General features: G+C 35.9%; 1 protein-coding gene across 2 annotated transcripts in view; it reads left to right on the forward strand.

Annotated features, from left to right (window-relative positions):
• KLHL32 (kelch like family member 32) overlaps positions 1 to 26,721 on the forward strand; it is a 336,425-nt gene that overhangs the window by 124,653 nt on the left and 185,051 nt on the right. For both annotated transcript variants that reach the window (XM_007484347.2, XM_007484349.3), the window contains one exon: positions 26,264 to 26,371. In XM_007484347.2, coding sequence (XP_007484409.1) covers positions 26,264 to 26,371 — 108 coding nt within the window. The remainder of the gene's footprint in view (positions 1 to 26,263; positions 26,372 to 26,721) is intronic.

Below are 26,721 nucleotides of genomic sequence, written 5' to 3' on the forward strand. Positions count from 1 at the left end.
CTACCCTTCACACATGCTATCCTGCATCATTCCTCTTCTCAGTTTCTTGGTCAGGAAGTTCAGAGTGTTAATGCTACTTTTCCTTTGGAGTTTGGTTCTGCAAAGCAGAGGGATAATGGAAGGGTTTTGGGATATGGGGTTGAACTCTCTTTAAAGCCCAGAAACACGAATGGCCTCAATTCCTCTATTCTTCTGAATTCCTGCAGAGAACATTGCTGCGATAGTGGCCATCAAGATCTTGGCAGACTTCCATAGCCTTGGGTCTGGATTTCCCTGGCCCTAGAAAGAAAAAGGGGAGAAGTGGGGTTTGGGGTTGGCTTTTGTTGCAATCCCAGTGGTCAGGGCCTTGGATCCACTTAGTACAGTGTCACTGCCAGTAGCATGATAGGCCATGGAGTAGGGAGTACTGATAAGCTCAGGGTAGATTCAAGTTCAAAGATATTTTTAACCTTCTTTGGGGCTCCAGAATGGAGGCAGTTAACAACTGCTTTACCTTTGGCATATAATTTCCATTTTGGAGAGGTTGGAGAGGTCTTGAGGGTCAGAGAAAATGTCTGGTCTTCCATCATTTGACACAAAAGTCAAAATGACTTCCTAATCAGCTTCATGTAGTATCTTGTCTGAGAGTCTTAACCAACTTTGGTATCCTAAAAACTAGGGAACAAAGAACACACAGAGTCCCTGGCTTTTGAGAGCTTATATTAACGTATTATCAGCAAAAGCAATTTTCCAACATAACCAAAAGGGAATCATCATAATCAAAGAAGGAACTGTGGAGTCTGAGTGCAGATCAAAGCATACAATCTTCCATTTTATTCCTTCCTGAGATTTTTATTGTATGTGTAATATGTGTCTTCCATCATGCCATGAGTAGTATGGAAATATGTATTGCATGAAAATACTGGCTTAACCTATATCAGACTCTTTACTGACTCAGGGATGGGGAGGAGGGAGAAAAGCTGAATCCTGAAGTGTCAGAAAATAATTGTCAAAAATTGTTTCTACCTGAAACTGGAGAAAAATAAATAAAAAATACTATGTCTGGGATGTATTTATCTATTCATTTATATAACATTTATAAAACATTTCCTACATGTTAGACACCACACTAGGTGCCCTGGGGGATGCATACCAATGAGTAGAATAGATTCTGCTTCATACTGTACATTCAAGTATATAAATACTAATGATTCTACAACAGTGATAGCAAAGCCAATGTCATTCAAACATCAACTTCTTTGAAGTTAAGGGGACTTACACTTCCTTAAGTAGCTGGAGAGCTGCTGCCTATAATCATGTAAGAGGGAGCATTTCCTTTTCCTAAAGTGGGTCGTTCTGGACTGAGATATCTGCCTGGGAGGTGAATAGAAAGTCACTTTTTCACTTAAGTTATAGTGGAACGGTCTCTGAATGGCACTTCAGCAGCCTTCCTCTTTTATCTGTTAATTACTCATTTAGCTGGCAGAAAGCTACAAGAACCAGTTTTAAGATATAGCCAGAAAATAGCTTCATTAGTGATAGCCTGAAAAATTCAGCAGAGCCAAATTAAGCACTCAAGCTGACACTTGGTGGGAAGCCTAGAAGAGTGCCAGTGGGTACCAAATGACTGACAAAGGATGGTTGTGCATTTGCCTTCTGCATAAATGGCAAATGGGTACCAGACAAAGCTTGGTTTTATGTGAGTTGTGGGTTCCTATTCACACCATGGCCCAGAGGTTTTCAATTTTAAATTACTCAATTACTTATTTTTTTTTCCTTTTTAACTGTGATCTTATTATTTAAAAATATGTATTTTACAGACTCAAGTGAGTAAGATGAAGCACTAATTAATGGTGACCTTATGTGATTCCTTTTTAATGAATGAAAAAGTATTTATAACATATTATATTTAAAATTTGGGGCATATACACACTTAAGAGAGATGACCCTGCCCTTAAAGAGCATACATTCTAAAAGGAATCATATTCCTTTATCCTTATCCAAGGTATGACTGAGGGAGGATATTTTGGTCTGGGAAGCAATAGGAGTGGTGAATAGAGGTATAGGATAGTTGGTTGATAGTCCCATTTCAGATGCAATGGTAGTGTTCATTCATTGAGTAAGAAGTGGAAATGCTGGGGATATGCACTCAGTAGCATGCGTGGAAGGTAGCTGGGATGAAGCACTGTCGGCAGTCTGGTGCCAATGAAATATAGCAGGCGAGGCAAGTTTCTACTCAGCAATCAGGACGGCATGGCATCAAGGTGGGAGCTCCCAGATTGAATGACAGCTCCATTAGAGCCTGGTCTGTGGAGATCAAATTGTAGGGTAGCAGTGGAAGGACAAGGTAGGATCCCCGAGGTAAAGTGTGGCAGAGGGCCAGAGCTAGCTAGATATAGTGGAGTCTACATTTGCACTAACCAGTCATGAGAACCCATTTCTAAAACTGATTAGCTTAGGTCTTCCAGGACACATAATCTTTGGAGATTTTTATCTGGGGACTATAGGACTGGTATGGGAACAAAGCAGCATCTCAGGAAGGTGGCCATGAACATAAGAAACCTTTGATAGACCCATTGAGTTTCAGTTCTATGATTCTTTTTTATTGTCAGAGAAATTCCTCTTGCTATATCAACTATTCTATACAGGTTTAATTTTGTATTTATTCTATCCTCCACTATCCTCCTCTAATACTTCACTATAGTGTAGAGAGGACTGTTTTGAAGCTGTGGCAGTGGAGGTCCAGTGTCAGAAGGCTCTAATAAACTGAAAAGACTTTGCATGTTCAGTTTTGCACAATTGGCTAAGTTGTGTTCAAATCTGAATGTCACGCTTTAGGAAGAATACTAATAAACTGGAGAACATTCAGGAGAGGGCAGCCAGGATGGAGTGGCTTCAAGTCCTTGTCACTGGAAGATCCTCTGGCTTACAGAAGAAAAGAGTCAGAAGAATAATATTTGAAGGACTATCATCATATGGCAGAAGGAAATAATTTTGTTCTGCTCAAGTCCCAGAGGGTAGATCAGGGACCCCATGGTTAGCAGTTGCAACAGATGTGTTTAAACTAATTGGAAAGAAAAATTCTCTAACATTTAACACTATCCAGAGGTATAGTGGAGTGCCTTGAGATTCCCTTCTTCCTCCCTTGAGGTCTTCAAACAAAGACTGTATATGGGACCACAGTCATGTTGTAGGAGGGATTTTTGTTCAAGTGTTCATGCCCCAGTGGTTCCTTCCAACCCTAAGCATCTGCAGTACTGCAAAACAGTATATAGCTAAATTTTGGAAAGGCTCATGAGCAGCTTTACTGCAGTGTGACAAATTATCAGCCAGAGCAACTCTTGAAGAGTCTGTCAAGATATTAGGGAGTTCTGATCGTTGCCAGTGCAGGGAGTATCAAAGGAATAAAACCACACATCCTTAATATGTTGATTATTTATTGTGCACCAGTACAATACGATATCTTATAATGCTCCAAGTATTGTCTGGTGCCTTGTAATGATTCCAAACAATAAACAGAACAAGAGCCTGAGAGTTAAGTCTGGGTTATATCACTTGACTGCTATGTAAACTTGAATAGATTGGTTCATCTCATACTATTTTGACTGACTCATCTGATTCCTTTTTATCCAACAGAAATACTGTGAAAATGAAGATATATATATATATATACACACATATATATATAAAGGGCTTATACATATGTATAAACTTTTGATATATGCACAGAAATATGTATATATGCAGTACTATCTGTATATATCAAGATCACTAAATCACATTGCATTTCTTTTTTCCATGGAAATATAGGTTTTGTGCCATTTAAAATTAATGTGCAAATTTTGAAAGACCAATGTTACACTCATATCAAATCCATCATAGATGTAGGATCACTCTTTTTTCCAACTAGGAGAAAAAGTACATGGGCTTGACTAAAGAATAAGATGGTTGAAAGAAAAAGAATAAGATGGTTGATGGAATTTTTAATCTGTTGAAAATAAATTTGAGTTGGGGTGGAGGCAGCTGCCTCATTATAAAGCAGTATCTAATGATTAAATTGAATAAATAATTCTTGGATCCAGACTATATGCCATGATTCTATTTAGCATCGTTATAAGAAACTGATTCACCAAGAATTGTTCATACTTTTGGCTTATGCAGACGCTTATTGAATAGTTGCTTTTAATTCATCCATCTGGTGTTGATTTGATTCCTGGTGTAACCACATGGCATTGAAAGGTTGAATTATATTAATATTTTCCTATTAAAGAGGTGTGATTGTGAAGTAATGAAACTTATTTTCATGTGTGTCTTATGAAATCAGCTTTATTACATTATATTTACACATCATTTGTGCAGCTCTCTCTGACACTGCTACTGTCATGGATGTTGGCTAATTGCAATTCTGATTTGATTGATATATAATAGTGAAAAAAGTAACCCTAGAGGCAATCACAGTTAATTTTTTTAAATGAAAATCACTGCTGAGGTTGCAGATTGTTATGGGAGAAGCTAATTCAAATATTTTGTTTTGGGTTTTTTTTTTTGTTCTCCTCCAATTTCAGTTGATACCAGTAGAACACCATTCAAAATGTTTGCAAAACCTACCCATACAATAAAACTCTTCTTAAACAAAGAATTCTCACAATTTAGGGTTTATCCATTTCTTATTATAAAGTTTCATAGGATCCAAAGTTTGCTGGTTTCCTCATTTTTTGAACAATATTTATTTTCACATTCTTTAATTTTTAAAATTACTTATGATCTTGTAGAGCCAAGAAATTTTGCAGATAGCTCTAAGAGATATAGTAACCCCCTCCAAAAAGTTGTTTTTGGGAGAAATATCCTGATCCCTGTGGAACTGGACCATTGAAACATTCTGGCTAGCACATACTCATCTGAACCAGTCTGTGTTGTCTTGATGAGAGGAGGTTTCCAATGAAATGGTTGCTTAGCAACTAATCGAGGTAGCTGAAACAGTCTGTTAGTCTGGGTTCTTGCCCACAGCTTTTTGTATGACTTGATGGGTGAGTGACTCAAGTGTATGTTATTTGGCTTATGGAATGGAAAAGAAACTGAGGATAAACTCTTAAACTGCCCTGGGTCCCCATATTTCAGACCTCCCATATCCAAGTGTCCTTCTATTTGGAGGGAAAAAAAGTTCCTACCATCATATGATTTTGAGCTAGAAGGGACTTCAGAAATCATTTAGGTCAAATCTCACGTTTTACTGAGGATGAGAGGGCCACCCTGGTCCTATCCTATCCCTTCTTTAATTCATGATCATGGGGGATATCAGTGTGCTTTCTGCCAGACCAATATCAAACTGCATACTTCTAAACAACTCGGTTCTGGAACCTCTGCTCCTTACCTCTCCTATATACAGGCATACATGAACACATTTTATACAAGACACACTTTAAAGTAGAATTCTCATTATTCATACTTAAGTCTAGAAATCAACAAAACAAATCAAGTTCTAATTAGTAATGTTGACAGATTTCTAAGGTGCAAATGCTCACATTGAGAATTTAACAGCTGCATTTCCAAGCAGGTACACACCACTGCATAAAGGAGCTCCCTCTACCTTAGATATTGGAAGGAAGGAAGAATGTATATGAATCCAATGAATTATCACCAACAATCAAATATTTCCTGAGTCCTTACAAAGAAGGATTTTTAAAACTTCAGAGAGGAGGAAACTTGAAGTATCTCAAATCAGATTATTTTTAGTCATTACATTAAAGTTGGAGGCAAGGGGAGGAACTGGGAATTTAAGGAGAGAAGAGAATGGTGCCATTTTAAAGATGAAGAGATGGAGACCATTAGAGGGCAAATATTCCATTTAATGTCTCTCAAGCAGTATCCTAGCCAAAATTCCAATCCTGTTTTTTTCATGCCATTGTAGGTGTTGTGATAGAAAGTCAATAAGTGGTGAGTAAATGTGTTCTCATAAAACAGTGAGGGCAATAGCTGAAGTTGATATATCATATATACATTTGTAGTAGACCTAATCACAATTGTTTTAATTAATAAATTTGTTACATTTGGGAACAGGAACAGAGAAGGTATATAGTAGGAATTAACAAGATTAAAAGAGTCAGCAAACAAATGGAATGTTATGGTGGTAAATTTAAAGAAAAGAGACTTAAATAACTGATCACAGGGTCAAGATGGGGAGGGAAAGAAAAGTGAAGCTAGAATAGGCTTGATAGATGGGAAGAACAGGAAAGAATCAAAACAAATGACTTTCAGGTCAAATAATAGGATAAAATGAGTGGGAGAGATGGAAGGATGGGAGTTTCACCGAGGGTCATTTCAAAACTCAGAATTTTGGCAGTAAAGCAATTGTGAGAAATTACAGATCTAAAATATGACCACCGTGCAATGTGGCAGAAATAGAGCAGAATTATCAGTTATAGGATTTGAGAAATTCAAAGACAAGATGTTTAAAGTGTCCTTAATTAGACATAAAGGAAAATATCAATTGGAAGTGCCTGGAACACATTATCTTTCAAACTCCTGGAAATGAAAAGAATTTATGAATAAAGAAGAGATATAGAGCATTGTGGGATATAAAGTAGATAATTTTATTACATAAAATTAGTAAGTTTTTGTATAAATAAAACTAATGTAGTCCATGTTAGAAGGAAAACAGAAAATTGGGGAAATTGTTCATAGTTTCTGGGATAAAGGCCTCAAATCTCAAATATATAGAGAATCAAGTCAAATTTATAAGAATAGGATTCATTCCTCAAATGATAAATAGTCAAAGGATAAGAATGGGAAGTTTTTTGAAGAAGAAATCAAAGCCATATATCATTATATGAAAAAAATTATCTAAGTCATTATTGATTAGAGAATTGCAAATTAAAACAACTTTGAGGTACCATCTCACACCTATCAGACTGGCTGAAACAGTAGAAGGGAAAATGGCAAATCTTGGAGGGGTTGTGGAAAAATTGTATTGTTTGAAGAGTAACTGAATGAGCTATTCTGAATAATATGAGTATTCAAATCAACTACAAAGGACTTTTGAAGAAAAATGCTACCCACTTCTAGAAAAAGAACTGATATATGGAAGTATGTATTGTATTGTTTCACATAAATATCTATATCAAATGTTTGTCTGATCTACTGTGTGATTGGGAGAGAGGGAGACAACTTGGACCTCAAAATGTAGCATATAAGCATTTTTGAAAGTGTCATCAATAAGCATATTGCAATCTCCTGATGATGGTAGAATTGATGAAGCCTGAGCCAGCTTCCAAAGTCATTAAGAAAATGAAGGAACAACTAAGAGATGAGGAATGGGAGAGACTTATATAATGTGTAGTTTTCTGCTGGATTTAAGAGAGAGAAGGCTTGCACTCATAGGAATTTCTTGTTTTCAATTTACTGGTATCAAAACAAGGGATAGAATGAGAAAATGTGCCCAGTGTGGCATAGCTACCTGTATCCATTTTGTCCTAATTTATTATACTTCATAACAGGTAACATCCAGCCAAGAGCTGGCCAATTCCGCTAGGATGATTAATAGGTAGAATGACCTAAGTGATTTCTTTTTCATTTTATTTTTTATTATTTTTTTCTGAGTGACTTCTGGGCATTAAAGTTTACACTATTTTATATTCAAGAATAAATAAAAGAAGCCAGTTTGTTTTAGAAATGTTGGCTATACCATCCATGATTAAACCACAAGTAGATTATGAATAAATTAGACAAGGATGAACACACAAGTTGGTATGATTCCTATGACAATTTCAGTCTATATGTCCCTTTCCCCACTGAGTGAAGAGGTCTAGGCTGATAATACTTTACTCAAGTGTTATTTTTGGGTAGTGTATATTGTATTAAAGAATAGCAAGAGATGTGATGTCCTCTGGGGGAAGTCTGCTTTCAGTAAATGAAGCATGGTGGAAGGTATGTAAGAGAAAAATGTTCAAGGGGAAGGGAATTTACTTTCAATGGAACAGGGGATTTCAAAAGGCACAATGAGGATAGAAAAAAAGATAGAGCCTGGAGTCAGGTAGTTAGGGTGAATATGAGAGAAAGGCAGGAATTGTAGCAGGATGAGTTTATATGTGTGTTAGAGAGAAAAGAGAGAAAGAGCATCATGAGTTGGTGGGAAAAAAAACGACTAGATCTGAAATCACATCTATGTTCAGATCCAGGCCCTGCCATTTCCTCTCTGGGCAAATTCTCTGGTTCTCAGTTTCTTCTGTAAAAAAGAAAAGGGAGGATATTGGAACAGATGGTCTTTAACATCCTTTTTGGTTCTAAATGTAATGTCTTTTTGATCCAATATGGATGAAAGGGAGGGGAGTAGAAAATTGGGACATGGCTTGGGGAATTAGGGGTGGAATTAGTTTGGCCTCAGGAAAGGAGGAGTTACTATGGTTTGTTTAATAGAAAGGTATGTAAAGAGTTAAGTAGCTCTAAAATTCAATTGAAAATGTTGGTATGACAGAATTTGATTTCACAGTCTGGGTCCCAATAAATGAAGCTTTCCTTCTGATATAGTGAATGAACTCTCTAGAGGAGAGCTGAGGAGGCAGAAACCTATAGATAAATTTTCCCAAAGGCTTTTGCAAGTTTTTAAAGGCAAGAGAAAATAGGGAATTGTCATCAATAGTGGATGTCTCTGAAATATTTTGTATAATTCTGGTTACCATCCCAAGACATAAATAAACAAAACTGAAGTAACTTCTGCTCCAAAGAAGGATATACCGAGTAATGAGGGTTTGGTGAGCTCATATGGCAAAAAAAAAAAAAGGGAGGTGAGATAGATAACCTTAGATGTAGGCTTCTGGGAGCAGTTTTGGCTGCTGTCTGACCATTTGACTGCCACTACCTAAGGAAATGGAGGAAGAGCATTCTCTTCTTATGACCATGGCTTTAGAACCCAAGTAACCCTTCTAAACTTATCCACTGTTCTCTATCTAGTAGAGCCCATCTGCAGTAACTCTCCAGCAAAGGAAATTTCCAGACTATTTCAAATTATGCAAAATATATTTTGTGTGTGTGTGTTATAAGGATGATATTTGAAAATAAGTATTGTTTTATTAGTTTAGAGATAAGACGTAGAGAGGCTGGCTTGAGAAAGAATTGGAGTTTGAAGCAGAGATGAGACAGTGTTCATTTCAAATGTTGACAGTTTAACAGTTTTTCTGTGACAGTTACTCTCTCTGGGTGTGGCAATTGGTCTCTTGAAGTTGGCAGAGTCACACACAGAGGCTCTGGATCTGAGGGCTCTGAGGAGATTAATCTTTGTGTTCCCCCCACCCCCTCCTCTCTCTCAGGTAAAGATCTGAAGGAATTAAGTGTTTTCTTTTTTCCAACTTGGAAAACACTATTGACTATCTATTACTGTCTTTATAGATTGTTTAACTCTGAGAAGACCAAAGGAAAATCTGGTCCTTGGTTGGGACTCATAGATTCAGAGTCCTAACTTGATTCATGTTGAGACTCAACCAGCTAGCCTTTGCTATTTTATAATTTGAAGGCAAAGTTAAGATTTATAAGGATAATACAGTTAGTTTATTATACAATAGGGAAAATTTGGGTTAGATCAGGAAGGATCAATGTAGCCTGTGGATACAGGAGAAGTGGTTCTGTGTGGAACCTGGGAATTTTATATGGGTAGAATTAGAATCCCTTAGAGTTAGAAATCCTTTTTTATCCTTATATATTTCAATAAATATATTTTTTTATAACCAGAGTCTCTTTAGCATCCTTTTGCCTGGCCCTGAAGAGAAGTTCATTTATGAGCTTCACTTCACTGATATAAACTTAGGGTACTTAGTGAGCACAGTAAGGTGAGTATTGAAATCAGTTTATAATCAATAATCAAATCCATTCCTATATTAATTTTTACAGCCCCCCTTTTATTTTTACAGTGTGTGTAGAGGATTGGACCTTTAATCTCCATGGTATAGGGATATCCCTAGTGGGGAAATTCCTTTCTATTAATTCAGATTAACTGTCTGCAATTTATGGTTTTATAGAGTTGCCTGAAGCACTGAGAAATAGGTTATTTGCCCAAGGTACATAAATATCCTACTACGTATTAAGCTTGTTCTCTCAAATGGATCTGTGATTTCGTGAATTTGGAAGTTTTCTCCCAACAATTGTAGCTCCTAGCTTTCTCAGCCTGGGTGACTCTTGTTCATATTCTCCCATAAGGAGGTCTTCCTCTCTTTGACTTACAAGAGTAGCAGTGGAAAACGTGGGGTGTCTTGACAATGAAAGAAACAGTAGAGAGATTACTGAACTTGGAATCAGGAAGACATTGGTTCAAATCCTGTCTTAGACATTTAAAAGCTGTACAAATCTGGGCACATCATTTAATGCCCAAGCCTCAGTTTCTTCACCTGTAAAAGGAGAAGTTTGGACTAGGTGGTCTCTATGGTCCTGGCTCTAAATCTATGATTCTATGAGCCTCTCTGGATCTTAGTTTCTTCACTTGTAAACTGAAAAATTTGGAATTGGCTTCTCATGTAACTTTCAATTCTTAATCTGTGAATTTATGATGATAATGGTGTTTTGGAGTCCATAGAAGTGGAAGTTCATTATGTATTTCATCTGTGATCAGCTTAACTCCAACGCTACATATGGCTTCTGAATAGGAAACATCATATTTAATCAGTTCCATATGATTAAAATAAATATCTATAATTCCTCTGTTTCACTTGTTTTTCATGATAGAATAGTTTCACTGTCAGTTTCTCTTTAAAAAATTTTAATTCTAAATTTAACAAACACTTTCTCATAAATATTACCATATGCACAATAAAATATGAGAATTATATGTGAATCTATGAATCTATATTATGTATAGTTTGCATTTAACATGTTACTTCCCAAACTGTTCTTAACTTTTTCTCTCTGAACTTCCGTTGGTTCTCTTTTTCATATTTAAGAAAAAAAAGTTTCAGGCCCTCTTTTTCCCCTTTTTTCTTTATTGTGAGGAGGGAAGCAACAATACTTAAGTTCACTTCTTCCTCCAGGGAGTCTGTTTTGGGACTGGTCAGCCTGTGTTGGATTGTGTCACATCCTATGATATTATGTTAGTTACCATGATTCAAAGAACCTTTATCCATGTCCTGTGTTCTTAAGACCCATTCTATGTCATTTCTGCGTGAACTTTAGTACCTTAAGTCTATAGCCTTGGCTACCATGGGTCCTTAGAATAGACTTAATTCCTACAAACAGGGTCTTAAATAAGAAGGATTGATTGCAGCAGACAAGGGCAGACAAGTCATGACACTGTAAATTTCACCCAAATCAAAGCAGTCTTGTAGGTAAAATGATATGCTAGAAGCTATACTTAAATAATTTAATTTTGTAAGTATATCCTACTTTCCTGCTCCTAAAGAACATTGCAGCTTCCACATATCACATTTCTTTATTCATACTATGCTTTGATTTCATCTGTCTTTTTGAATAATTTAGCCCATAATAGACCATATTTTTATTATCTCATCTTTAGATTCTGTTCCTATCCCACTGCCTAAAATTTCCAACTGTCAATATATTCTTTCTTTTGCATAACCTAAGTCTCCCTTGGTGGGATGATTTCTAATCTTTGTGGAAATGAAGAGCACCTTAAATAACAAAATTAAATTTTACAGATTATTCTTGACAGCCTTATATTTTTCAGGCTAAAACATAAAAATTCTGCCCATTTATCCTTTTCCCATAAGTTCTCTTAGCCTAATCCTTTAATTCCATTAGTAGTCAACAATTCAGATCTAATCCTGTGGCCATATATAAGCACATGTATTTCTTGCTTAACATTTCTAAATTTCATTGGCCTTAAAGTGAGATATCTTTTAATCTCCCATATGGTTAATTAGCTCTTATTTTGTATGTTTATATACTTTTTCAAAAGAATAATTAATTTCTGCTTATAATTATGTTTAGCATATTTGGAAGTCTTTGGAGATGGATGTGGGAACAAAATTCTAAGCTTAACACTTAAATAAAATTTTCACTATAAAGACAATTTTATACCTTCATAGTATAGACTCAATCACATGATTGTATGTTTCAGCATCAATATTTTACTCTTTGTCACACTATTATTTATCTGACAGTACTATGTGCAATCATGAAAAATACAGGATTTTATATAAAAATGAATGAATACAAAACAGGGCACTGTGTTATGCTCAGAAAGAGAAGAGAAAGAGGAAAAAGATATAGTTCATGGCTTCAAGAAGCTTACAGTGCCTTTGGCCATTTCCCTCTAACCTGCACTCTCCTTGTTCTAATATATGAAGCTTCATGACCCATATTAATGTTGAGCATCTGAACAAGTTTGAATAACATGATAGATAACATTAGATGTTGGTTCCTGTTGTTAGTCAATCCTCACTGTGTACTCCCTTAACTAGCTACTTTTTTTCCAGACTTCCAAATAAGTAAAACAGCTTTAGTCCTTTTCTTGAGCATTCACCTAAAACTTGTCCAAAATGCCCTCAAAAAGAAAAGAAATAACTTATAGAATTACAAATACCGTACAACTACAATTGAACATTTAAAATAGGAAAATAATTGTGATTCTCAGGAAGCACAAGCCAAGTAAAATTGAGGTACATTTATTTATTCTGCCTTTTAATATGAAGATTTTTTGTGCCATATGATCTTTTGAGAATGAGAAATGTGACATCCATTCAGAAATGAAGTTGTTATTCTATAGTAGTTGTCTTTAAAATGGGGTGCAAAATATAATTCATTGGGATTGGGGAAGCAAATTTTCAAATATTTCTAATTATTTTTATCTAAAATGAAAACTTTATTAATATTTATTAAACAGATTGATGCTGGTGAATTTACAGTTCATTTGTTAGATGGTCATGTGTTACATATATTATATGAGTTGTCTTAATAGAAGTGTTGGTGTTCTACACCTTGGAGGAGCCAACAGTAGTGTTCATCCATCATTTACCTATTCACTGATACTGGGTTATTGAAATCATCTGTTTCTTCTTTGTTTTGTCTGGGTATGTTGTATTTTTGTGTTTATCCATTTTGTCATTTTGGTTGCCATATAATGTGGGTAAGATAATTTCTGCTGGCTTTCCTAATCTCTTCTTCTCCATTTACTTTAATCATATTGCCTACCTCAGTTGCCTTATCTACAAAATAGAGATAATAATAGCACTTACCTCCCAGAGTTTTTGTGAAAATCAAACAAGATAATATTTTAAAATGCTTAGCACATAGTTGGTTCTTAATGAATGCTTATTCCTCATATTATTATCAATCCTTTAGTGAGAACAAAAAGGGTTTTTTGTCATTAATAAATATAAAATAGTGGTTATTTTGTCGGTGTTGCATCATTAAAATATCTTTTTGTACATGAGTTATGACATATAAAACATTTGTATAGTAATAAGACATCACATATAGATTGATAGTGATAAATTTCTCCCTCCCTCCCTTGATTCCTTCCTTGATTCCTTGATTCCTTCCTTGATTCCTTCCTTCCTTCCTTCCTTCCTTCCTTCCTTCCTTCCTTCCTTCCTTCCTTCCTTCCTTCCTTCCTTCCTTCCTTCCTTCCTTCCTTCCTTCCTTCCTTCCTTCCTTCCTTCCTTCTTCCTCCTCTTCCACTCTCCCCCCCCATCTCTTCAAAAAACTTGGGAGCGAAGTGATCCTTGACATATAATTTGTGGAAGCCCATGACATTTCACTGAGATGCAGTATCAGGGTAGTGGAATAAGTGGTGAATTTGAATTTGAATGGTATCAGATTGTGTCACAAACTTGAATAATTACTTTCTCTGTTTGATATTTCCTATGATCCTTCCTGTTGGACTAAACTTCCAAATATATAAATGCCAGGAAATGAAGTAAATGATCTTTAAATTATTTTTCTTTCTTTTTTTAGAAAGTAGAATGTGTTCTTTCAAAAACATACCACATCACTAAATTTCTAACAGATATCTTTCCTTGTGATGCACAATGTAGAAAACGTATTGCTAGCAGAGATGATGATTATCTAATCCCTGACCCCAACTTCAAGGCAGCTTCAATTTAACAGGTATCTCCAGCTTTTTATGGGGATGGAGGCATTGTTTTTTATCCTCAAAGCTTTGAGATGACTCTGCTAGAATGGGAAAGGGTGGGCACAGCCCTGGGAGTATGGACTGACACAGACTCCTGATGGAGAAGATTGGGTCAGCGCATGGGAAAAGTGGCAGAAGCCACAGCCTCAGTATTATCTTGGAGATCTATCACATAAAGCTTTAAGATTACCTAGTGGATCCCAGTTTCCTTCTTGGTTGGGGACCAATGACTTCAGAAAAGCACATATCATCTCCCTTAGTAGCCTGTTCCATTTCTTAATAACCTTTGATCTCAGGAAGTTTTTCTATTTAATTAACCCAGATAATATCTTATGCAGTTTAAGCCCCATTCATTCTTCTTCTGTTTGTAAGGAGAAATGGAGAACAGCTGGTCACCATTTTCTATAATATGCCAAATGTAATTATGGCTTGGGCTCATGATCAAGCATAAGATAAAAGTGGTTTGGGGTGAATGAGTATTATTTCAAGCTTAGCCATCTATAATAATAAAGGGGAAATAGGAAATAACTGTCATTTCTTCCCAGTGTTGCCAAGCGAAACAACCCTCTAATCAAACTCAAGATGATATAACCTGAAAGTAACTTTCTATTTTGCCTTTGATACCTCAAATTTTGAACGACACTTCATCAGAGTGCAAGCTACAACTGAGAGATTTTTTTCCCCAACAATGAGTTTTTACATAAGCAGAATTCATTAAACCTTAAAATGAGTTTTGCCTAGAATTTTTCATTCTATCACTTCCTGCACATGCCAAATAAATCTGTGACTAGTACATTTTCTGTGGGGCCTGGACTATTTATTTTTAATGAAGTGAACTACTTATATAAAACATACTGAAAGCCATGACATGAATATTAAGGAATTCATGGTAGATTTACATGTGGATGACATTGAGGTGGGTTCTTGTTCAGTCTAATATTAAGACAAAATGAATTTTTGAACACGAGCATAACAGATTTCAAGCTGTAGCATGACATCAAATCAGCATGATTTGGGGCTTGAAGAACTTATAGTGGGGTTTCTTCTGTGTGAAGAAATTTGTGAAATTTGTATCTGAGGTCATATTTGAATGAAGGCTGATACTTGATAAGTTCATGGATCTTTGATTTCATCAGTGATGGGACTCCCTCCAATAATGCTAATTGCATTTCCTCCCACTATACTTCCCCACCCTTTACAGTGATTGTCCATGTGTTCCTGTAAATTACCCATAGTACCTGTCCAATGCACTATAGCAGTGGTTCTAGTTGGCTGAAACTTATAACCCCTTCTCAAAAATTTTTAAAATGAATTATAATAAAAGAAATATATATATATATATAACACATAGGAAACCAATCATATGAAATTTTATATATATGTATATAAACACACACTCACACACAAAGGCATGCATAAATAAACACATTTTCATATACATACAAGTTAAAGTATCCCAGACTAAGAACATCTCCTATGCTACAAGATTTGTTCTTGTTTTTTAGTATCTTGTGGGTAAAGATATATTATTCAAACTATCCATCTGTTACTTCTCATTCTGAGCTCCAAATGCACAAATATCCTCAAGTGTCTTTTGTGTTGTTTCTCTTGTACAGGAGGATATTGGTAATGTGGTAATCTATAAGGATGTCTTTTAATCTTCTCCCTTCAGTATTTGTTTTCTGGATATTTTGCAGGATACTTCAGCTTTGGCTGGTGCTGAGTGTACTTTATTGTGTGGATGACCCACTTAGTGGCTCTCCATCAGCTCTTGTTCATACTTTGCAGAATGTGTGTGCTCTCAAGTCCAGACAGGCATTGCTGTGGGGGGGGGGGGGGGAAACAACCAAAGAAGGTGTTGGCTCTAATAAAAATCATTTTAATTTTCCAGATTAATAGAGTATTTTATAATTTACAAAGTGCTTTCTGTTCTCAGTAACCCAGTGGTCACATAGATAGTATAAGTATTATTAATCTCATCTTACTGCTAAAAATATTGAGACTTTATTGAGTAATAAATGTATAAATAAATAATTATTTATTATAGACCTACTCCATGTCAATGTGCCTACTTCTCACACTTCTGGACCAAGTATTAGAGATACAGGTACAAGAAAGGCAGTCCCTGACCTCCAGAAGCTTATCTCCTAATAGGATTAATCAATACATATAGGGGAATGATGTCCAGGGAAAGTTTTGGACTAGGAGGTAACAAGTGAAATGATGTGATGAGACATATAACCCAGGTTCAGTGACTCCAGTAGCTGCACCTGAAGCATATTGAGAGTGGGAGTAGCACATAGTTTAGTCTCTTGCTCATATTTCCCGGTTCTCTCAGAGAGAGGAATCTTAAAATGTGTGATTTTCCTTTTCAAAAATATTTTTACTATTTTATTATTAATTTTTAGCAATTTTTTTATTTTTAAATTTTGAGTTACAAGTTCTCTCTCTCCCTCCTACCCCCTTGCTGTTACTGTGCACAATGATCTCCTGGTTTTTCTCCCTTCATTTTGCCTACATTCATAGAGGTTTTGCCATTTTTTATGAATCCACACCTCTTCTCATTTCCCATAGCATAATAGTATACCATTACAATCATATACCACAACTTGTTCAGCCATTCCTCAATTGATGGGCATCTCCTCAATTTTCCATTCTTTGCTGCCACCAAAAGAGATGCCATAATTATTTTTGTACAGATAAAGATAGGTCCTTTTCATTTTTCATTGATCTCTTTGGGATACAGCTATTTCTGGGTCAAAGGGTATGTGTGCATGGTTTTATAGCTCTTTGGGCTTAGTTCCAAATTGTTCTCTAGAGTGGTTCTCTACTCCACCAATAGAGCATTAATATTAGTAGTAGTCTTAGAGCATTTTTTCATGTGACTATTGGTAGCTTTAATATTAGCTTTATTTTTAATTCCTTCTTAAAATTGCCTGTTTATATCCTTTGACCATGTATTAGTTGGGGAATAGCTCTTATATTTAGAAATTCAACTCAGTTTTATACCCAATATATGTTTGAGAAATTAAGCCTTTATCAGAGAAACTTGCTATAAGTTTTTTATATTAGTTGTCTATAGTATTTTTAGCAAAGTTTAGTGTCCTTGATTATACCTTTTAATTGGTTCTATTTTTGTTTTATCTTGCTTCTGCTCATTTCACTTTTCATAAATTCAAAAAGATCTTTTTTTGATTTTTAAAAATTGCTCATCATTTCTTATGGCACAGTAGTATTCCATAGCAATCATATTCTGCAATTTGTTTGGCCATTCTCTAGTTGAAGGACAGCCTCTCAATTTCCAGGTCTTTGCCATGAGAGATCTATAAATACTTTAGAATATATAGTCTTTTTTCCTTTTTCTCTCATTACCTTAAGAAATAAACCTAATAGTGGTATATCTAGGTCAAAAAATCTTTTGATAATTTTCTTGCATCACTCATTTATTTCCTTTACCTCTCATCACTTTCTTTACCTCTTCTAGGAATTCTTGTTAGGCTTGGGTCCACTTAACTTTTTTCTTTGAGATTTGGTTTATAGCTGTTTTCACATTATCTTATTCTTCCAAGTTAATGTTTTGGTTTTCCCTGCCACCACAGTAATCCCCCCCTCCTCTCCTCATCTTTCTCTTTCCTTTCCCCTCCTCCTCTTTTTTCCAGCTGAATTTTATCTTTGAACTTTGTATTAAAAATGGACTCTGCTCATTGTCCCAAGTTTCAGGTTTTTTTGCTGCTATTTTCAGAGATAGTTTTGGGAATCTGCAAGTTTTGGGTGTTTCCAAGGTGGCGTATTATGGGGAAAGATATGATCATTGCTCTTTTAATTGGTGCTCTGCTCTTTTATATGGGAAGGGCCCCTGGTCATCTGAAGCCATAGGCATTAAGGTTCTTCTTTGCCTTGGAATCACAATCAAGATCTCTCTACTTCCTTGTCAGCAACATCTATTGCTACGCTCTGCCCTAGAAACGTGGCCCAGAAAAGTGTATATGGACAGTAGAATTACTAATTAGTACCACCTGTACCTAGTGCCAGAAAAAATTCCCCTATAAGCTCTTTTTGATCAATCTTTTGACTCTCTTACCATCTGTGGGCTGAGGACCCTGTAAACCTCAAAATTCCTTAGACTTATAAATGTTGGAAATTTCACCATTGGGATATTTCATACTTGGAAAATTTCTTACTGATAGTCTATTGGAATGGGAACCCCATTGGCATGGGAGGTTCCTTCTCTTACCTTCTTAAGATTACTTTAGGACAGAAACCTTTTGCTGAACAATGGAAAGGACTTTGACCTATGCTTAAGCATAGAACAGGAATTTCTTTGAGTCATGATTGATTTTAGAATTGATACAATGGAGATACTTGGAATCAATCTCCACCCTATTCAGTCCTAACAGGATTGAGTAAGGGCTGCAGCCTAGATCAAAATTTAATTATTCCAATCTCTACCCTACTCAGGTTAACAGGATTTAGAAAGGGCTGTAGCAAAGGAGCAAAGATTTAATCATTTGAAAATATGACCTTCAACAGACATGTGCAAAGCCTCTGGGCGGTCCTGGGTTAAGCTAGAGCCTCCATTGGCACAGGGAAATTGATGGACAGTGATTGGTAGATGTGAGAACTGAGGGGAGGCAACTTGGATGGTTTCCTTAAAGATCAGGGGGGTCTGAAGACTGGTGGTGGAGGGTTGAGGAGTTGGTCGGGAGTAGTGGCAGTGTACTCTGAGAAGCTTGCTCTGAAGGAAGCTGAAGGTGGGGGCCCCTGAGACTGTTTCTCCATTTTGGTCACGTGAGTAATAGGGACTGATCTCTTTTCTTTGCCCCAGCTATCTAAGGGCTTGGGCCCTTTGGCCCAGCCTAAACAGAAGGGGTATTTAAGCCCTATTCCCTTCTCTCCCTTTTTCTCTCTCTCTATCTCTAATTCCTTTCTTCCTCCTATTGTAATTAAACTCCAAAAAAGGCTGACGGCTGACTTGAGTTTTTCATTTAGGAATTACATAGCTGAATTCCTTGGCGACCTTAAATTAATATATATCAGTCTTTTAAAGTGATTCCCTTGTAACAACCCCCAAAGTATCTCTTGCTCCACTGTGCCTGCCACCATATTTGTTGGTTCTTGCTATGCTTCCTACTGCTAGCACAAATTTCTCTTAGCAAGTCCCATTTTTTTTTAGACTGGAAAAATGTCTCACCTTGACTTTTCAGTGACTCTGCTGCTTAGAAATTGGATTTGAAGTGTTATTTTAGAATAATTTGGAGAGAAATATTAAGAAAATTCATCTGAGTTACCTCTAATCTTCCATTTTGACTTAGGAGAGAGGAATTTGAGAACTGTGACATCCACCTGCAGATGGATTTTTCCAAGGCATATCTTGATTCTTTTTGATGGTTTGGCATTTTGTTGCATTAAGTATTTTGTGAAATGAATGATCTATTGGCAAAGGCTTTGAAATATTTATTGTAAAAAGTTCATTGTTTTGGATTTGTTATAATAGAATTTAACCTTTAGTTGTGATTCTTTCATTATATTTCTAAATTTGATTTGGAAGAAGCTCACAGTGAAAATAAAGAGAAAAGAATAGTAGTCAATTAGCTTCCTTCTAAGTGGATTTAAAGTCACAACCTCCCAGAGTCTTACCAACAATCAGCACATACACACAAAAGACTTAATTTTTTGAATTAGCAACTGATACAAAAAGCTCTAGATTGTTACACTGGGTAATATGTTTGGTTCATTTTAATGACTGTCTAACACTTTCATAATTATTCTTTGTCTCTTATTAATAATTGAAAATTTCTCAATTAGTGTAATTTTGCTCAGAAAGCAGGGATTCAAATTTATTTTATTATATTACTCAGAGTGAGAATATAATATGAAAAGGATGCTTCATCTTGTCTCAAGTATTATCAGGAGAAAAGAATAAAAGCACAGACTGATGTAATGATTAGTGTATGGGAGTTCTAGTCCCAGTTCTGCTAACTGTGCCTTTGAGCCAGTTTCTTCACAGAATTACAGAATCTCAGACTAGTAAGGATCCTCAGAGACTACTTAGTTCAATCCATACCTAATTGAGGATTCACTCACCAATCTACCCAACAAGTGGTCATTCAACTTTTATTTGAAGACTTATAGGGAGAGGAAGGTATTAACTTTAGAGGCAATCTGTTCTACTTTTAAGTGGTTTTCTTAAAGTTTTTTTTTAATTTTCTACCTTTAATTTACTTCTTTATAACATCCATTCACTACTTATAATATCTCTTTGTCAGGGCCAAAATGAGTTTATTCTCTTTGCACAAGAAAGCCCTTCAGATACTTAAACTGCTATCATGCTTTTCCTCCTTCCTTTCCTGCCCCATGCCAAGTCTTCTTTTCTTCAGGTTACACATCCAATTCAGGAGACTTCCAGCTTAACATTCTATGATTTTGCAAAAATAAATTAGAATTTCTGCCCTTGATGAACCAATAGTAATCTGGTTAGTCCATATGCATACACCATATTGCTGATGAGAATTCATTCCCTATGTGAGTCAGTTATCCTTTTAAATTTAAGTTTTTAAATTAAATTTTATTTTTTCTTTCTTTCTCATCACTTCTCTCTCCATTAAAAAAGAAGCCAGGTCTTTGTGACCAATATGCATGGTCAAGCAAAACAAATTCTTGCGTTGACCATGTCTTATTCTGTACCCTTAGTCTATCACCTCTCTATCTGAAGTTTTAGGATGCCTAATCATCAATCTTTTGCATCCATGGTTGATCACTGCATTGATAAGAATTTTAAAGTCTTTCAAATCTATGTTTTTACAGTGAGATTATTAAAGTATAAATAGTTCTTCTTGTTCTACTGACTTAACTCTGCATCAGTTTGTAGAAGTCTCAGATTTCATCAAAACTGTCCCTTATAATTTGTGGTGACAAAAAATTGGAAAATGAGGGGATGCCCTTCAATTGCGGAATGGCTGAACAAATTGTGGTATCTGTTGGTGATGGAATACTATTGTGCTAAAAGGAATAATAAAGTGGAGACTGGAACAACCTCCAGGAAGTGATGCAGAGTGAGAGGAGCAGAACCAGGAAAACATTGTATTGCATATAGAGACTGATACACTGTGGTACAATTGAATGTAGTGTATTTCTCTACTAGCAGCAATGCAGTGATTCAGGATAATTCTGAGAGACCTATGAGAAAGAACACTATTCGCATTCAGAGGAAGAATTGTGGGAGTAGAGTTAGTTAGTGGTAGTCTCTCGGTGACCGAGAATGACGATTGTCTTTGTGCATTATCATCTATGGATGTACCCTCATGTGGCTTTGGAGTCCAAAGGCTGAGGCGCACAGTTTGTGGCACATGGGGCCTGGGACGCCAGTTGTTACGGGAGGTGCAGTTGTGGCCTGGTGTCGGCGTTCACGTGCAGCGGCAAGACGTCGACGTCGCTCATCTTCAAAGGTGGTGGCGGCATGGTGAATGTGGGTTCGCCAGCTGCTTCTGTCAGAGGCAGCGAGTTCTAGTTGCTTTGGTGTAATGCCAGCCCACTTCAAGTTGGACTTTAGCTGATCCTTGAATCTTTTCTTTGGTCGGCCTTGTTTCCTGAGTCCAGCTGACAGTTCGCCATAGAATACCTGTCTTGGTATTCACTGTGGGTCCATGCGGATGACGTGTCCAGACCATCGTAGCTGGGTTTTGAGGACCATGACTTCGATGCTGGTGGAGTTGGCTCTGTTGAGGACTTCCGATTGGTGATTCGGTCCTGCCATCCGATCCTCATGATTGACCGGAGAGAGCGTTGGTGGAATTGCTCCAGCTGTTTCATGTGCTTCCGGTAGAAACACAGAAGAAAAACAACTGCTTGATCACATGGGTTGATGGGGATATAATTGGAGACATAGATATAGACATAGATCACCCTAATGCAAATATTAATAAAATGATAACAGGTCTTGATGAATGACATATGTAAAACCCAGTGGAATTGCGTGTCAACTACGGGGAGGGGGGGAGGATAGGAGAAGGGAAGGGAAAAAAACATGAATCTTGTAACCATGGAAAAATATTCTAATTTAATTAATTAAATAAAATTTTCCAAATTAAAAAAAAAACAAAACCAGCAAAAAATAAAGATATAAACAGTCCCTTTTATCATTTCTTATGGTATAAGTATTTTATTACATTTATATTATATTATATACTATATATTATATAATATAATTTGTTAAACTATTTCCCAACTGATGGGCACTGTCTTAGTTTCTCATTCTTTACTATAATGAAAGTAACTGCTATAACTATTTTTGTATATATGCACCTTTATATACCCTCTTTCTTTATATTATGGAGTATAGGCCTAATAGTGCACAGTTAAATGACTTTTGGGACTTTTTTGTAATTACAAATTGCTTTTCAGAATGGTTGTATCAATTCATAGTTCCACCAATGGTGCTTTAGTCTGCCTCTTTTTCTGCTGAGCTGCTAACATTGATCATTTTCCCTGTTTAAAAAAAAATTGTTTATCAATTAAATAGAACCTCAGAGTTGCTTTAATTTCTGTTTCTCTAATTATTAGTTATTTGGAGCATATTAAAATATATTTATTGATAGTTTGGATTCCTTTGACAACTTCTGTTCATATTCTTATTCTTATAAGTATGAATCATTTTCTTATTTATATTCTGAATGAGACTTATCACAGAAGCTTGCAGCAAAGATTTTGGATCTGTTTACCATACAACTTAAGCTAATTTTGTTACTGAAAAACCTTAATTGTTGAATGAACTTAAAATGTTGAATTAATATGTTGATTATGAATATTTTAGGAAATAGGGAATATGAATATTTTTTCTTATATTAGATTTCTCATTCTGTTTCATACCTTTTTGTAGGCCCAGAATAAGGTTCAATGATTTCTCTTGTATAATTCCCAGATTGTTTTCTAGAATAGTTAGTGTTCTTGTCATCCCCAACATACCCCTTGAACATTGCCTTTCCATCTCTTATTATCGTTGACAGTTTGTTAGGTATCAGCTGAAGGCTGTTTTAATTTGCATTTTTCTTATTAGTGAGCTGGAGAATTTGATCTTATGGTGGAATATTTGCATCACTGCTTTTGCAAACTAGTTGCTTATATCCCTGGATCATTTATCTATTGGGGATATGACTCTTAATCTTTTTTATTTGTGTCAATTTCCTATGTATACTAAATTTAATGAGATATTTAATTTCAATGATTTTCCTGATGTTATCTCTTCTTATCCTACTTGTATTTATTTTGTTTGTGCTTTTAAATTTTATATAATTGAAGTTAGATTTTTTTTATCTCTTATGATAACTTCTAGACCTTTTTCTGTTAAGAATTTATCCCCTAGGTACAAATCTGACATTGACTCTTCTCTACTTAATATGCCATAGACCCTATTAGGGGATAAAACATCTTTTGTTTATTTTTAAAACCCTAAACAGATTGGCTCTGCCTACCTTCCCAGCCTTATGATCCCTTTGCTCCTATTCTCACATGCTGGATTCCAGATCAACTGACATTATTTCTATTTCTCACACATAGGACTTAATCTCCTACTCTGGCTCTTTTTATTGTATATGTTCCCAATGACTGGAAGGCATTATTCTCTCTTTGGTCTCTTATCTTTATCCACTCATTTGCTAATACATTCCTTTCCAAAATTTCTTTATAATACTTTGTTACATGTGGTTCTATCTCATTCCTAGAATAAGATGCAAAATCTTTGTGTGTGTGTGTTCAAACCCTGTTCTCTCTCCAGTATTTCCAGTCTTCTTATACCTCATACTCTACCCACTCTTGGGCAGTGCTAGGCAAATTGGGAAGCTGTGATTGGTTCCCATAAAGTGGGAGAGAGACAGGAAGTGACGTGGAAAAGGACTATAAAAGGAGAGTCCGAAGGACAAGATTCATTCTTTTCTTCCTTGGCTTTTGGGGGAGGAGACCTTCTCTTGGTTGGTGCTTTGGTGGGACATCCTCTTCAGGTTGAGCTCTGCTGAGTGTCTCAGTGGTCTTAGCCTCGTGTGCACTGAAGGCTCTTGGAGGTTTTTCAGTGTCTCCTCTTGCTCTTTGGATTTTAGCTTCCTAATTAGGATTTTGGATTTTGGTGAGACTCACTTTTGGATATGCATTTGCAGTCTAGAATTAGGGTATTTGTAGCTGGGCAATTTTTTCCCCTACCTCTTTCCTATATTTCATAACACTACCCAGTTGTAAATAAAAACTGCTAACAGTTTTTCTGATTTAAGGATTAATATTTTATAAAGTGACTACAATATTACTTTTATAACTCATATTTAGTCAAACATAATTTTAAATCTTACACCACTCCATAGTCCAACTGGAAGCATTTTTACTGGCTGTCCCCCATGCCTAGAATGTTCTCTCTTCTCAACTATACCTTCAGACTTCCTTGGTCTTAATATCCCAGGTAAAATCCCAGCTTCAACAGGAAACCTTTTCACCACTTTATTGAGAGGGGAATTTATTTCTAGTACCTGATGATCAATCTCTGTTGGTCATTTCCAATTAATCCTGTCTAGAACTCGTTTAACTGAGTTGTTCGAATGTTGTTTCGCCCGTTAGACTATGAGTTGCTTGAGAACAGAGGCTATCTTTTACTTTTCTTTGTATCTCTAGAATTTTACATATCATTCTATATCCTCTAGCCTGACTATATGTAGTTTCTCTGTTTTCTTTGTATCTCCAGCACCTGGCACATAACACATAATTCATTCTTGTTGATTGATTAGATTTAAGAGGAAATTTTGGAAAGAGAATATCCTTAATGATTCATGTAAGGGGAAAAAAACAATTTATTTCTTCTAAGATTTTCTAAAATAACTTTTGGTTCAAAGTTTTATGAAATTAAAAAAGTATTAGAAAGAATTTACAACTTTATTTTGTAAATATATTATGTCTATATGTTATATATATATATATATATGCAACATTTGATTTCCCTTTGAAATTGTGAAAGTGGAGGTATAAAGGGATGTAGGAAGAATGTTTCTGTTCTTTTTATTTTTAGCCTCTCATCTAGAAAAGGTCTGAGTCAAACTCCTCACAGAGGGGGCAGCTGGGTAGCTCAGTGGATTGAGAGCCAGGCCTAGAGACAGGAGGTTCTGGGTTCAAATCTGGCCTCAGACATTTCCCAGTTGTGTGACCCTAGGCAAGTTGCTTAACCCCCATTGCCCAGCCTTTATTGGTTCCAAGACAGAAGATAAGGGTTTAAAAAAAAAATTCTCACAGATCTTGCTTAATGGGAACCTTCTCATATAGTCCCATCTATGTTTCTTTTTAGGTAAATAGGTGAAGTTTTACCAGAGAAACAACACTTAACCCTGAGAGAACAATAGTTCTCATCAGTTCATTCTTCTAAGAAAACTCACTGAGCCCTAAGTTCAAGTATTAGGGTTTTTCTTGAGAGAGAATAAGAATCATTCAAAAAAATTAAATCAACCCATAGCCTTCAGGAAGTCTTTTAACTACAGGATCCTAGTGTAACTAGCCTACAAAATCCAAAACCCCCTCAGGGCCATCTGTCTTTTCATGTATACTGTGATCTCATGCTTGTGAACAATGAGAACAAATTTATTTATAAAAAGAAAACAAACCTTAAAAATGAGAGAGGCAGAGAGAAAGAGACAGGCAGCCAGAGAGACAGAGACAGAGAGACATTGACTAGATCTAGTGATTTTCTGGTTGAGGAAACACTTTCTATAACTGCAGGTTTCTCTTCCACTTTGATTTTTGCACTCAGTGGTTAAATATTTTGTCCAGAGTCACATAACCAGTATGTTTCAGAGGCAGAACATGAATCCAGCTGTTCCTGGATCTGAAGTCAGCTGTCTATTGATTAGACATAATGCCTTATGTGTATATTACATAAATACTTCTAATCTATACAAATCATTTGTTCTCTTCTTGTAGAAATGGTATAATGCCATTGAAATAATGCTAAATTTAGAGTCATAAGACTTTTCTTCAATCCTGCCTCTGCAAGTTTAGGCATAACACTTAACCAATTTCCTGTCTGGAAAATGAGAGATCCCTTCCTGCTCAAGATCTATCATTTTATTACCTTTGGAAATGCATCAAGTACCTCTAACTCCCTTACATGCTCCCCCATGTGTTGTTTTCACCCCTTGTCCCCTTGCCTGCCATTTTAAATACTATAATTATTGCTTTCTCTTTTTCTCTTAGGCAATGTTCAGTCTGTGCATGGTGGAAAGTGGAGCTGATGAAGTGAATTTACATGGTGTGACTAGCCTTGGTTTAAAGCAAGCTCTGGAGTTTGCATACACAGGACAGGTATTGTATCAAATGTGATTTCAGAAATTTGAAAAGTAGTCATTGAACCTGAGTCAAATAATCTTTAATACATGAAATCAAATTAGAAAGGTAATGAAGCATAGAAGATTTCAAGTTGGATATGGTGTTAGGAAGATCTGAGTTTCCATTGCCTTTGACACTTATCTCTGACAAATTACTTAGCTTTTCTGTACCTCAGGTTCTTCATATGTTCAATAGGAATAATTATACTAATATAGCATTAAAGCCAGGCTTACTAATTACTCATGGGTCAAAGAACTGGGATGAGAGAAATTATTCTGGGATTACAGGAGGATCAAACTAACAGACTGACAAACACACAGAATCCT

Source organism: Monodelphis domestica, chromosome 2 (assembly GCF_027887165.1).
Source record: "Monodelphis domestica isolate mMonDom1 chromosome 2, mMonDom1.pri, whole genome shotgun sequence".
In the NCBI taxonomy this organism is placed as follows: Eukaryota; Metazoa; Chordata; class Mammalia; order Didelphimorphia; family Didelphidae; genus Monodelphis; species Monodelphis domestica.